This window comes from Chelonoidis abingdonii, chromosome 2, assembly GCF_003597395.2.
Source record: "Chelonoidis abingdonii isolate Lonesome George chromosome 2, CheloAbing_2.0, whole genome shotgun sequence".
In the NCBI taxonomy this organism is placed as follows: domain Eukaryota; kingdom Metazoa; phylum Chordata; order Testudines; family Testudinidae; genus Chelonoidis; species Chelonoidis abingdonii.
In genome coordinates, this window is record NC_133770.1 from 123,717,269 (window position 1) to 123,729,358 (window position 12,090).

The 12,090-nt window shown below is 38.7% G+C and overlaps 1 protein-coding gene across 2 annotated transcripts in view; it reads left to right on the top strand.

The window, feature by feature from the left end:
- Nucleotides 1–11,266, top strand: part of SLC39A6 (solute carrier family 39 member 6) — a 41,469-nt gene extending 30,203 nt beyond the window's left edge. For both annotated transcript variants that reach the window (XM_032774978.2, XM_032774979.2), the window contains exons 8-10: nucleotides 5,856–5,936; nucleotides 7,544–7,734; nucleotides 8,941–11,266. In XM_032774978.2, the coding sequence (XP_032630869.1) occupies nucleotides 5,856–5,936; nucleotides 7,544–7,734; nucleotides 8,941–9,093 (425 nt within the window). In that variant the 3' untranslated portion in view covers nucleotides 9,094–11,266. The remainder of the gene's footprint in view (nucleotides 1–5,855; nucleotides 5,937–7,543; nucleotides 7,735–8,940) is intronic.
- The last annotated feature ends 824 nt before the right edge of the window (nucleotides 11,267–12,090 follow it).

Genomic DNA, 12,090 nt, shown 5'->3' on the forward strand with positions numbered 1-12,090 from the left:
TGTTAATGTCTGTGTTCCTGACACCTGGATTGCAACATTCCAACAATTTTGCTTAAAGGTGCAGACAACATTTCTTTAATCCTTTCTATTCTTACAATATAATTCATTTTACTTTCACAGGGTCTTTACCGTGTGTGCGATAAGCACAACTAAATTAGCTTTGCTCAAAACCATATAAATATTTGACAAATCATCAGTATTTCTAAATACTGTTACTAAACCTAATCATCATGGATTTGTGGCTGAAAGAAGGAACTTTGAAACGAAAAGCAAGTTCTTCTGGTATTCCAACTGTGGCTGAAATAAATGAGCAAAATATTGTGACACTTCAAAGTGAGGATGAACAATCGCAGTCTTGTGTTGCAGAAAAATCTGTTAGTACTAGTGAGTTATCCAAGGTGAAAGAATTTCCACATAAGTATATTGAAAAAGAAGCAGGTGTTACTTTCATTTTGGTCTTTTATGATGAAAATTTATTTGTCTTTCGGTTTTACGTGTGTTGGAAACAAAGATGTTTCTGATGCGCAGTGCGACGTGTGCAGTGAAATACTGGCAAACAGTTCATTGGCTCCTGCTAAACTTCATAGGCATTTGGAAACCAAGCATGCTGAATGCAAAGTCAAAGGTACGTTTTTCAAGAGGAAGCATGACTCACTTGGAAATTGTAAGCTTTCGATGATTAAAAATGCTAAAACAGACAACAAAAGTGCAACAGAGGCATCTTTATCGAGTAAGTTACCGTATAGCGCTTGCTGGAGAAGCTCACACTATTGGAGAAACACTTATCAAACCTTTCATGAAAGATATTGTAATGCGCATGTTGAGCGAGCAGTCTGGTTTAAAAAAAAAAAAATTGATGCTGTACGGTTGTCAAATAATACTGTTGCATGCCATATTAAAGATCTTGCCGATGACACAGAAAAAGAGCTAGTTTGCCAACTGAAAATTTGCCATGAGTATTCGTTGCAACTAGATGAGTCCACTGACGTTTCAGGACTTGCTGTGCTACTAGTATTTGTTCAATATAGATTTAATAATATTATTGAAGAGGGCCTGCTCTATGTGAATCTCTGCAAAGCAACACAACTGGAGAAGAAATATTCAACTACATCAACAATTTTATCAGAAAGCATGAAATTAGTTGGGGAAAATGTATTGAGGGTGCTCGGGCAATGATTGAGAGCATGAAGGGAGCTGTAATGCGAATAATAAGTGTGGCACCAGAAAGCACTAAGAGCCATTGTGTTCTACACAGACAAGCACTTGCAGTTTAAAAAAAACAAAAACCAAAAAACCAACGTATCTGAAAATTGTGCTCGATGTGAAGCAGTACAGATTATCAATTTTGTCAAATCTCGACCACTTCAATCCAGGTTATTTAAAATTTTGTGTGAGGAAATGGGTAGTCAGCACAGAGCGCTTCTTTTACATATAGAAGTGAGGTGGCTATCTAGAGGAAAAGTGCTTTTGAGGCTTTTTGAGCTTCGTAGTGAACTACTGGTATTCACTTCAGATAATTCAAGATGAAAATGTAATGACTGACAAATTCCTCATGGCTAATGAGACTTGCGTATCTTGCAGATATTTTTGCAAAATTAAATGAAATTAATCTGTCCCTGAAGGAAAGAATGTGACCATTTTTACTACAATGGATAAAATTTTGTCATTAAAGTAACTGGAATTCTGGGCATCTTCTGTAGAACAGAATAACTTTGACTGCATCCCTACAGTACCTTAATATCTGACTGGAATAATTTCTACAGTCCATGAAGAAGTTTACAGCACTTATGTGACTTGCCACGTCTCTATTAGAATATTTTTCTACAACTACCGATGATAGTGCTTGGGTTCGAAATCCGTTTGTAATTACAGCCAAACCAGTTGGCTTTACTGCGCATGATTATGAAAGCCTAATTGACTTAATTTCTGACTCTGATTTCAAATAAAAGTTTAAGGATCTTCCACTGAATAATTTTTGGATTAGCCTAATAGAAGAGTACCCTGATGTGTCTAAATGTGCAGTTCGTGTGCTCCTTGCTTTTGCTACAACTTATTTGTGAGATGAGATTTTAGTATTATACTGCAACAAAAACCAAATATAGGAATAGACTTGATGCTGCGCCTGACATGAGCATTCAACTTTCCAGCATTATTCCTAATATTCTGCATTTTTCTATCACAAATTTGCATAAACACCAATCCCATTAAATCCAAATTTGTATTTCTGTTTATAAAAATAGATTTTCCTAGTAAAAATCTAATTTGTTTTGTTTGTGTATATATAAAGTTTTTTTTAAATAGCACACTTTTTTTAATTTTGACTCTTGCACTTGATTTTTGTATGACTTTACAGTGCGTATAGAAATTGTTAGTTCAAGTTACTTTAAATTTGTATTTTTACTTTTTTATAAAACAAAACATATTTGAGCATATAATGCAATTTTTTATTTGAAAACCAAATGACAACAATGTTCCATAATAAGCTAAAAAGTGTTTCATGGCCAAAAAAGCTTGGGCAACTCTGCATTAGGAGTTTATGTAGCTACGCCCCAGCAATAATGCCAGAGTTGTCAGCTGCTCTATAGATATTACATAACCAAGCCCTGGCTAGGATGATTTAGTTAGGGTTGGTCCTGCTTTGAGGAGGGGGTTGGACTAAATGACACTCTTCCAACCCTGTCTTCTATGATTCTTCTATGTGACTGATGGACAGTATGGTGCAGTACCTCCTGCTGCCAGTGGGATTTCTGGTTGAAAAATCTCCAGTCCCATCCTGCTGAATGCCATATGCTTCCATAGACTGCAGGCAGCAGGAGGGGAGATATAGCAGGAAATACAGGCTTCTGTGCAGCTAACTCAAGTTTGTCTGACAGAGGAAGAGTGTAGCTCACAACTGTCAGCTTAATGTTCCATCAGTTGACTTTGTAACAACTTAACAAGATGATAAATGAGCCAATGAAGTCCGGAAACTGCTCTCGAACTCCTGCGCAGCTATTTCTGCTCATGTTTCTCCAGGGCCAATAACAAGTGAGGGATGCTTCTGAGCCTCCTGGTAATGTGTGTCTGCTCAGAGGCAGAAGGGGCCTGTAGTGCGATGTGGGAGAAGGCTCAGACTTGAGGGGATGGTTTTGAGCTGTGAAGAGGTGAGGTGGCATGTGGGTATTCCTGAGTTGGTGGTTCAGGTGTGGGGACTGGTAAAGGTTTGGGGAGGTCCTCAGCTGGGTGTGGGGGGAGAGAAGAATTGGGCTGGGTTTTAAGGGTTGAGTGGGGGGTGGGGAGGGAATCAGTTGATGAGAGGATGTGGGTGAATGCAGTAAGGAGAGTTGGGGAAGAGTAGATTTAAAAACTAGAATGCAGGGAAAGAGTCTATAGGTAAGGAGAATAGTAAAGTGATGACAGAGGGATCCCTTTCTTATTCTAGACAAGTACCCTAATCTGAAAGGGGAATGGGTGTCCTCTTTTTTTTTCCTGCTCACTTCTCCACTAGCTATCCCCTCTTCCCCCATATCTCCCATCAAAATGCTTCCTTGAGATGACAACCTGAATTCTTCCAGTTTTCCACGTTGAAAAACATGATCACCCTGGCAGGAGAAGGTTGTGGGTATCTGTGCCACAGGGAGTTTGTTACCACCAGCCCTCTGCCCCCACACACTTATTTTCAGCATTAGTCACCACTGGAATAAAAACTAATATCCATCGGTTCCATTTATGAACATGTTCTCCCATCTTAACATCTTGGTTTGTTAGAGAGACAAGATAGGTGAGGTAATATATTTTATTGGATCAACTTCTGTTTGTGAGAGACATGCTCTCGCGCTTACGCAGAGCTGCCCTTCAGGTCTGGGAAAGGTCTTCATTTGTTAATAGAATTATACACCTTACTAGAAGTCTTGAAAATCCTTAGTCAGATTTTAGGACCTGGTATCTGCCTTTTCAGCTCCATTCATACGTACATTCATAAATTTTATATAACAGAGTTATGGGTCAATATTGCCTTCATGTTATCTTTCATCCACTTAAGACTTAAGTATACCATGGTACAGACCTTGACAAAAGACATGATGTAAATAGAGTTTTGAATACATCCCAGGCTGCTGCTTCAAAAATTGGTAAAATACACTGTATATAAACCACTTCTTGAAAGTAGCAGTAGATAAGCCAAAGAATTTGAATTCTTAGACACATTTATTTGAGTCTTTGATCTGGAAAGAGCTTTCTTGTGATATTTCAATTTTCTTGATACCCAGCAGGGTTGACAAAACCACAAAGAACAACCTCTCACCCGGTTTCCGTGCTAGATTTATTCAGGACAACATTTTGTGAAATTGAGCAATATATACTCCTGGGGGAATTCTGCATCGCTACGCTTGTGCAGAATTCATGTCCCCCACAGATTTCTTTGCCTCCCTGCAGAAGAATGGTAAATCACTGCAGGGCTGGGGGCACCCCAGCCAGTGGCTCCTACCCTGAGCCAGGATTAGCTACTAGTCCCAGCTGAGCTGGAGGCAGTAGAGGATGGGACTTCCTCTTTCCCTGCAGGGAATGGCTGGGGCTGTTTCAGACCCACCCCCAGACTGAGGAAGCTCAGCATCCTTCCCTGCTTCCTGCCCCCATCACTCCTCAGCTGTGGGGGGAGAGGTCACTGTATGGGGAGCTGCTCCCACGTTTGCCCAACCCATGTGCATCTGGATCTTCCATACCCAGACACCCCTGCCAAGCCTCACCCGCTACATCTACAACCCGCCTAGCTTTCCATACCCAAACCTCACCCCACTGAACCTCAACCAGTGCATCTGGAGCCTGCTGCACCCAGACCCCACCCACTCCTTGCACTCAACCCTCCACACCGACAAGCCCCACTCCCCCACATCTCTCAGAGCTCCCACATCCAGACTCCTATGCCACTGACTGCCAATTAGCTGCACCCAGACCCCCACCCCATCAAGTCCCACTCCCCTAGCACTCAGACCCTGCTGCTGAGACCCTGACACCCAGACTCCTCTCCTGAGCCCCAATCACTTTCACCAGAGTCCCATTGCCCCTGCATCTGGAACCTCCCTCCTCCCCTCCCCAACAAGACTTTGTGCATCCAGATCCCCCCACACCAAGACACCCCTCCCCCCCACTGAACTGCCTGCATCCAGATTGTCCAATGCAGAATCCTCTCACCCCGCACCTCGACACCCCCCCTCACGGATCTGCTCCACACTTGGATCCTGCCTGGTTGAGTCTACCTGCCCCATACCTGGCGCAGAGGGGCAGGGCTCCAAGGTGTTTCTGGGGCAGGCTCAGGCCTTGTGTTGTGTGGGGTGGGGAGGCTGCAGGGTGGTCTCCCACGTTCATGCAGCCAGTGGCCTGTACTCCCCACTGTCATGCTGGAGCCTCTGCATTTACTGATTGACAAATAAAACTTGCATCATTTTAAAATACTGTGTGTAGAATTTGTTTATTTTGTTGGCGCAGAATTTTTAATTTTTTTGGTGGAAACTGCCCGCAGGAGTAAATATAGAACTGGCTAGTAAAAGTCATGCTTTTAATCTGCAGTGGCTTGAGTAAAGTGTAGGGTAAATTTGGTTGATGAAGCATCAATCCCCTGCTTTTTTTGTTTTGGTATTTGAGACCAATGTTAGGTTTTTGCTTTTTAAGAAAAAGTGCTGTAGGAGATGGGCTTGAAACAGAAATTACAAGGTTAAATTATTTTGTTATACAGGTTTGACTAGATGATGATTGTCTCTTCTGACTTTAAAATCTATGACGAACTCCACTTTTCTTTGGAGTTCAGCTGTTCGGCCATTTCTGAGCTAAGCTTGATTTCTTAAACTGTAACATTTTGGGTTTTTTTTGTCTTCTCACAGGTGCAGCCTTTACTGAAGGTTTATCTAGTGGATTAAGTACTTCTGTGGCTGTATTTTGTCATGAATTACCCCATGAGTTAGGTAAGACAGCACAATATTTTAGTAAATGATAACTTGCTATGAATTTGGGAGACATAAAAAGGATAATGCTTTATAGCATAGCAAACATTTTTCTGAAGTCTTAAGAGGAAATAAAATTTCTAACCAGGATCAGAAGTGTTCACTCATTTTATAGCTGTTTGTAAACAGATTATAAAATTCATGAATGGGTTTACTATTTAGTATTATTTGCAAATATCAGAAGTTAAGTTTTGTTTATCAGATCACTCAGTTTGCAAATATTTAGCATGTGCTATATTTAATTATGTGGTATTTATTTCTGTTCCTTAATTTGTGAGAGTTATGTGTAAATTGTGAAATTTGCTTCTGTCAAATATCTGCTTAACTTGATTTTTGTGTGTGTGCACAGAGGATAATGAAGTGTTTCAATATTTGCTGAAAGGGTACTTAAGTCACAAATATTAAATCAAAATTCACTTTCAAAGCTTGAACAAATATTGGTGGATTGCTTTTTCCGCTCCTCTTCAGCTCTAGCTCAGATCTTGACAAAGATTCCCGTCCAAAGTCTAATTTGGGGATATTGTTTGGAAATCTACGTCTTGAGTCTTTCTAGTCAGATTGGATTAATCTGTGCATGTCTTCCACATAAGAATTTCATATTACTAGGTTATAGGTTTGGGGCCTGGTTTCTGTCACAGAGAAGTCATTGGGAATTGGATTGGGCATTTAATCTTTTTTATCTCAATAGAATGAAGCTTGTCTTGTTTACTGAATTAACAGAGTCTGCCCATTGCTTAGTATGTTTCTGTGGATGATTTTAAAAAGGAATCTCATCAAGTCTGTCTTGGCTGGATATTTGCTTTGACATAGGATTTTACCAGTTGTTGTATAAAATGGTGGGATTACATAGAGATTAGCCGGGGAGTCACATCCCCCAAAGAGGGGTGGTTTGGAAACATATACATGTGTAATACGTAAACACTTTAAACCATGGCAATTTCCTTTACAATGAGTTTGGAGTGGCATTGGGATATTTCCCTACTCTTACCCGTTTCAAATTAGCATTGCTATTAATCAGTGTAGTGAAACTGAGATACATAAGGTCACTTTTATAGAAATTAGTAAAGAAATTCTTAAGCAATGACTGGGCTAGAGTATAAAGTATTTAGAAAAGTCACTGGATAAGTGGCAGAACTATGATGAGAACACGCATAGCAATTTTTTTTTCAAAATCCATTAAAGCCAGTTTGTGGAAAAACTACTTTATACAGTGTTCACTGATGTTGAATAGTGCAGAATACTTTGGTTAAAATGATATACATTAAATCAGATAAGTCTGATAGTATGCATTTTCCAGAATACTAAAAATAAACTAAAAATGTGATATTGTGCAAGACTAAATTTTCATACTATAGATTGTGGCTATGAAGCAGTTTTCATGTGTTCACTGACTTATTTCCCCATAAATGAACAATTTATTTTGTGGACGAAAACTTTGAAGACAACCAATAATGGGCACTAAAATAGTTAAATATATTCATTCTAAGTGGTGAAAATAAATGTTACTGCACATGCTATAATAGTTACATGAGTGGGTGAAAGATGCTTTATTTTTTTTTCTGCTATAGGAGATTTTGCTGTACTTCTAAAAGCTGGCATGACTGTCAAACAAGCTGTTCTTTATAATGCTCTGTCAGCTATGCTAGCTTATCTTGGAATGGCAACTGGGATTCTTATTGGTCACTATGCTGACAATGTTTCAATGTGGATATTTGCCCTTACTGCTGGCTTGTTCATGTATGTGGCTCTTGTTGATATGGTAAGTATGTGACTAGAACTACTTGCTGTTTACATAACTGAGATTCAGAACCAATACCAAAATAGGTTTGTCATAAAATAGGAAGTAGGTTTCTTTCCTCTAAGAGAATATTGACCACATGTATTACACATTTCTTAACCTAAAGACTGAAACCATTTAATTTGTTCTTAAGGAAGCTTTTCAACACAGTTATGGAACACAAACAAGTAAATAGACTGTTACTGTGAGTAGTGTAATGTGTTGGAAGTTCTTATTCAAATAATTGAAATTTTATGCCAAATCAGAATATTACTAGAATTTTTTTCTGCTTAATAAAGCAAAATTCTCTGGGAATGCACATAACCACATTGTAAACAGTCTTTAGGCACCTGAATGTTATTGCTTTGAGTAAAATTGTTAAGGTTCTGGATTTGTTCTATATAGAAAATGTTGGAATGGAACATTAAAGGATAATGGTCTCTGGTAGTAAGTATTGAGGCAAAAACATTTTTAAAAAATTAACAGTGAGGGGAGGCAGAGATGTTTATTTTCAGTGAGACATTCCCCTATGTCAGCCTGTTCTTTTAATTACTTTTTAATACCAGCTTTAGTGATGAAAATGCTGTGGCTGGTGTATTGGATAATGGTGCAATGGCCTGGTTGCGCACTGTTGGCATGATCCTGAGACATGCTGCACACTTGCAATAAATTTTCAGCACTTCTCTGGATTAAACCAATACAGTACTACCACACAGGAAATTACTCTAATGGATGGAAGTAACATACAAACTTGTTCTTGTTTCCAGTTTTTAGAACTATACTGCTTATGAAAATCAGATTATATTCTTATTTATAATTTTTGTAAATAAGTCATCTATGCACCAATAATATAATTAGAAGACATGAATTTCATTTGGTATAATTCCTGAAAATAGATGGTCCTGATTAGACCTGTGCTACATCACCACTTTCCAAGTTATGATGAGCAGTTTGGAGGTAGATTCTGATATCCTTACTCATGTAAACTAGCAATTTACTCCAAGTGGTGTCACTGAAGTCAGTGGGACTACTCAAAGATTAAGATACTATTCCACATGTGTGAGGCTGACAGGAGTAAGATACTACTCCACATGAGTGAGGGTTACAGAATCTGGCCCTTAATGAACAAGTCCGAATAGTATCAGTCATTTATTTTGAAGATGTTAATATATATATTTTTTTATTTAGGTGCCTGAAATGCTGCACAATGATGCTAGTGATCATGGATGTAGCCGTTGGGGATATTTCCTGTTACAGAATGCTGGAATCCTGTTAGGTTTTGGGATTATGCTGATTATCTCTGTGTTTGAACATAAAATTGTGTTCAGCATAAACCTATAATTTTGGTTACCTGATGTTGAATTGAAGATTATAGTAGACTTGGTTCTGCTTTTTCTATTAGCTACTGTAAATGAGCTCTAGGCTTTATAGACTAGGTATTTTTTATTGATGGTTTCTTTTCCAGAAGTAAAACTGAATGGTATAAATTGTTTACACATAGCGCTCAGCACTGTATGAGGTACTATCGAGAACTGCGCTAGTCAGAGTGCTGCACTGTTACACATGGTAAAAGTGCCAAATCCATAACGGAGTATTACTTTTTTTTACAATTTTTATTTTAAATTATTGTTTTGTGAATTCATTTACTGCATGTAATAATTGTGAAATTTTAGCATCTTATACTTTTTCCTAAATGGTGCTTACTTGTATAAACAAGTGAAATGGCCATGTTCTTATTGTAGTATGAAATGCAAAAATTGTCTTTTTGTATTTCAAGAAACAGTGAATACTCTTAACATATGGGCATAGCGAGTATTGTAAAAGAAAATATTTGAAGAGAGAAATGTAATAAATGAGGTATAGCTATCAGCTGTTGTGGGAGTTACAAATCAGACACATAGCTTATCCAAAGTGTACCTAAGTTGAGTCAAAATATGGAAATTTCATAAAAAAGCTTGCTGCAATAATGAAGCTGAAAGAAATTGTGTGTATAATCTATGTACAAGAAAAATGACCAGAACTACAAGCTGAGGCAAAGGGAACAAGAAACATGAACAGCTCTTTTTAGATAAATGGTGTATTTCATGTGGTGAGATGTGCTATCTTAATATTTGCATCCATATAAAACCAAACAGAAAATGGGTAAAATCTTGGTTCTTTTGGAAGTCAGTGGCAAGGCCTCATTGGCTTCAGTGGGGCCAGGATTTCACCCATAGAACTTACCTGAAAAATGCTGCTTCTGCTGCCCACAGTGTTTGAGCTTGACTTGGTACATGTTAATGGGATGTCTCCCTTGTAATTAAGAAAATGGTAGTACCCGGGGGAGATTTGTAAACATTTTGGGGCTTCTTGTATACTGCTTGGTAATTTTGTTTATCTTAAATATTCTGATCTCTCTGACATAGCACTAAGAATCTCTCTACATTTTTCTTAAATTATGTAGCTCAGCATTTAAGCCCATACACTTTCATATGCAAAGGCATCTAGAAAGAACAAAGTAATTCAAAAACTTTGGCTCAGCCAAACCATGAAATCATGCAGTCTTCTCACAGGTGCGCAGGGAAATATAGGAGATGTGTGTACACAGAACAGGGGTGATAATTTGTGGATACTAGCCCTGCAGAAAGACTTTGCTAGATTTCTATTTTGCTTTTTTTCCTTTTGTATTACAAGACCAGTAGCTGTTCTTTTTCTGTGGGAGTTGGAGAACTTGAATCTGCTCTCCATGTCACTGCGGGCAGCATTCCATAGTATATACTGTTCAGTGCAGCTCCTGCCCTGCCTGCTTTGTCTATACTGCTCATTAGTGGTGGATATTTTGAGTAGTTGGAAAGAGGATCCTATGTGGAGCTGGAGGGCATCCTCCGTAATAGCTTTACCCCTCTGCGGGATCCCACTATGTATTTCTCCATGGAGATGAAGGTTGCTCAGAGGCTTTCCATTTGAGCAGTGTGTTCCAGTTCCTTTTAGCTCATCATGTTTACACTTTAGACAAATTTTCTTACTGAACAGTTGTGTGATGAACATTAACCCTACCTTCAAATCTCACTACTGAACATGTTCACTAGCATGTGGTGGCAGAAAGGAAAGTTTGGTACAGTCTTAGATTCTATCATAATTACACGTGAATAATGGAGAAAGTTCATTGAGTGCAGTCTTTAGTAGAGATGATTGGTTTAGTCCAAATATGTTCACTTGACAAAACATTAGTATTCTCTGTTACCATTGTCTGTGCATGCATCTGGTATTTGTGTTACATATTTGACATGGGAATTCTGAACCTCATCATCCTTGATCTCCAAGCCAGCTTTTAGAGGCTTAGCAAAGTAATAAAGTGACTAACTACTTTGTTTAATTTGAAATTTAGTGTTGCTGGGTAGAATCTGGGTTTTAAATGTGGAACTAAAACTTGCCACACTCAGCGGTTTCAGTGTCTTCCCCACAGCCCTTTTGGACCTAAACTATGTAATGCAACTTTACATGAATTAATGAGAATAAAAAGAGAAGATTCTAATTGCTGGTGGTTAGATTTCTTGTGTATGACGTATACACGCCAAAACAACCTAAAATAAGCACTGATCTAAAATTCAATTCATTCCTCACTCTGTTTTGAAGTCTCAAAGAGCCATACATCAGTATTAGAGAGACAAGGTGGCTGAAATAACACCTTTTATTGAATAAAAGACATTACTTCACCCACCTAGTCTCTCTCATTTCCTGGGACTAACACAGCTACAGCAACAATGCAACTATACATCAATATTGACATCACAGTAATAACAGGGTGTAAAAATGAGGACCACACCTTGTGAGCTCACCCTGGGTCAAAGTGCTGGTAAAATTAAGATTAACCAGTAAAGGGAATCTGACGTGAGAACAGCAGGAGGAACTGGTTCCTGGGTGTGGAACTACTACATGGAAAGATTTTTGTCCTCATTTTGCCACCTTGAGGCAGCCCATCACTACGAGCAATTTCTGCAACAGCACCTAATTGAGAGGAAAGAAGATTCCCAGCTGGGGAAGTCTCTCTATTTATTCTCATTTCTTCTGAAGAAAAATCTCTCACAGTTATTGATCCCTTCTTCACTCAACAGGCACAAGGAGATTACCACCCCCAACCCCCTAGTGTCTTCCTTTCTTTACCAGGAGAGGAAAGGAGAGAGATGCACTCCAGCTCCATAGATGTCTATTGATGAAATGTATTTAAATCTTCTAAAATCCAGGATGCTGTATTGGAAATTTAAAAAATTTCTGGGACAAGCTCCCATATTTTATTTTATTTTTATTTACACAGTTTCCATCCTGAAACAAATAGGTGGGGAGACGAGTGATGTGCCC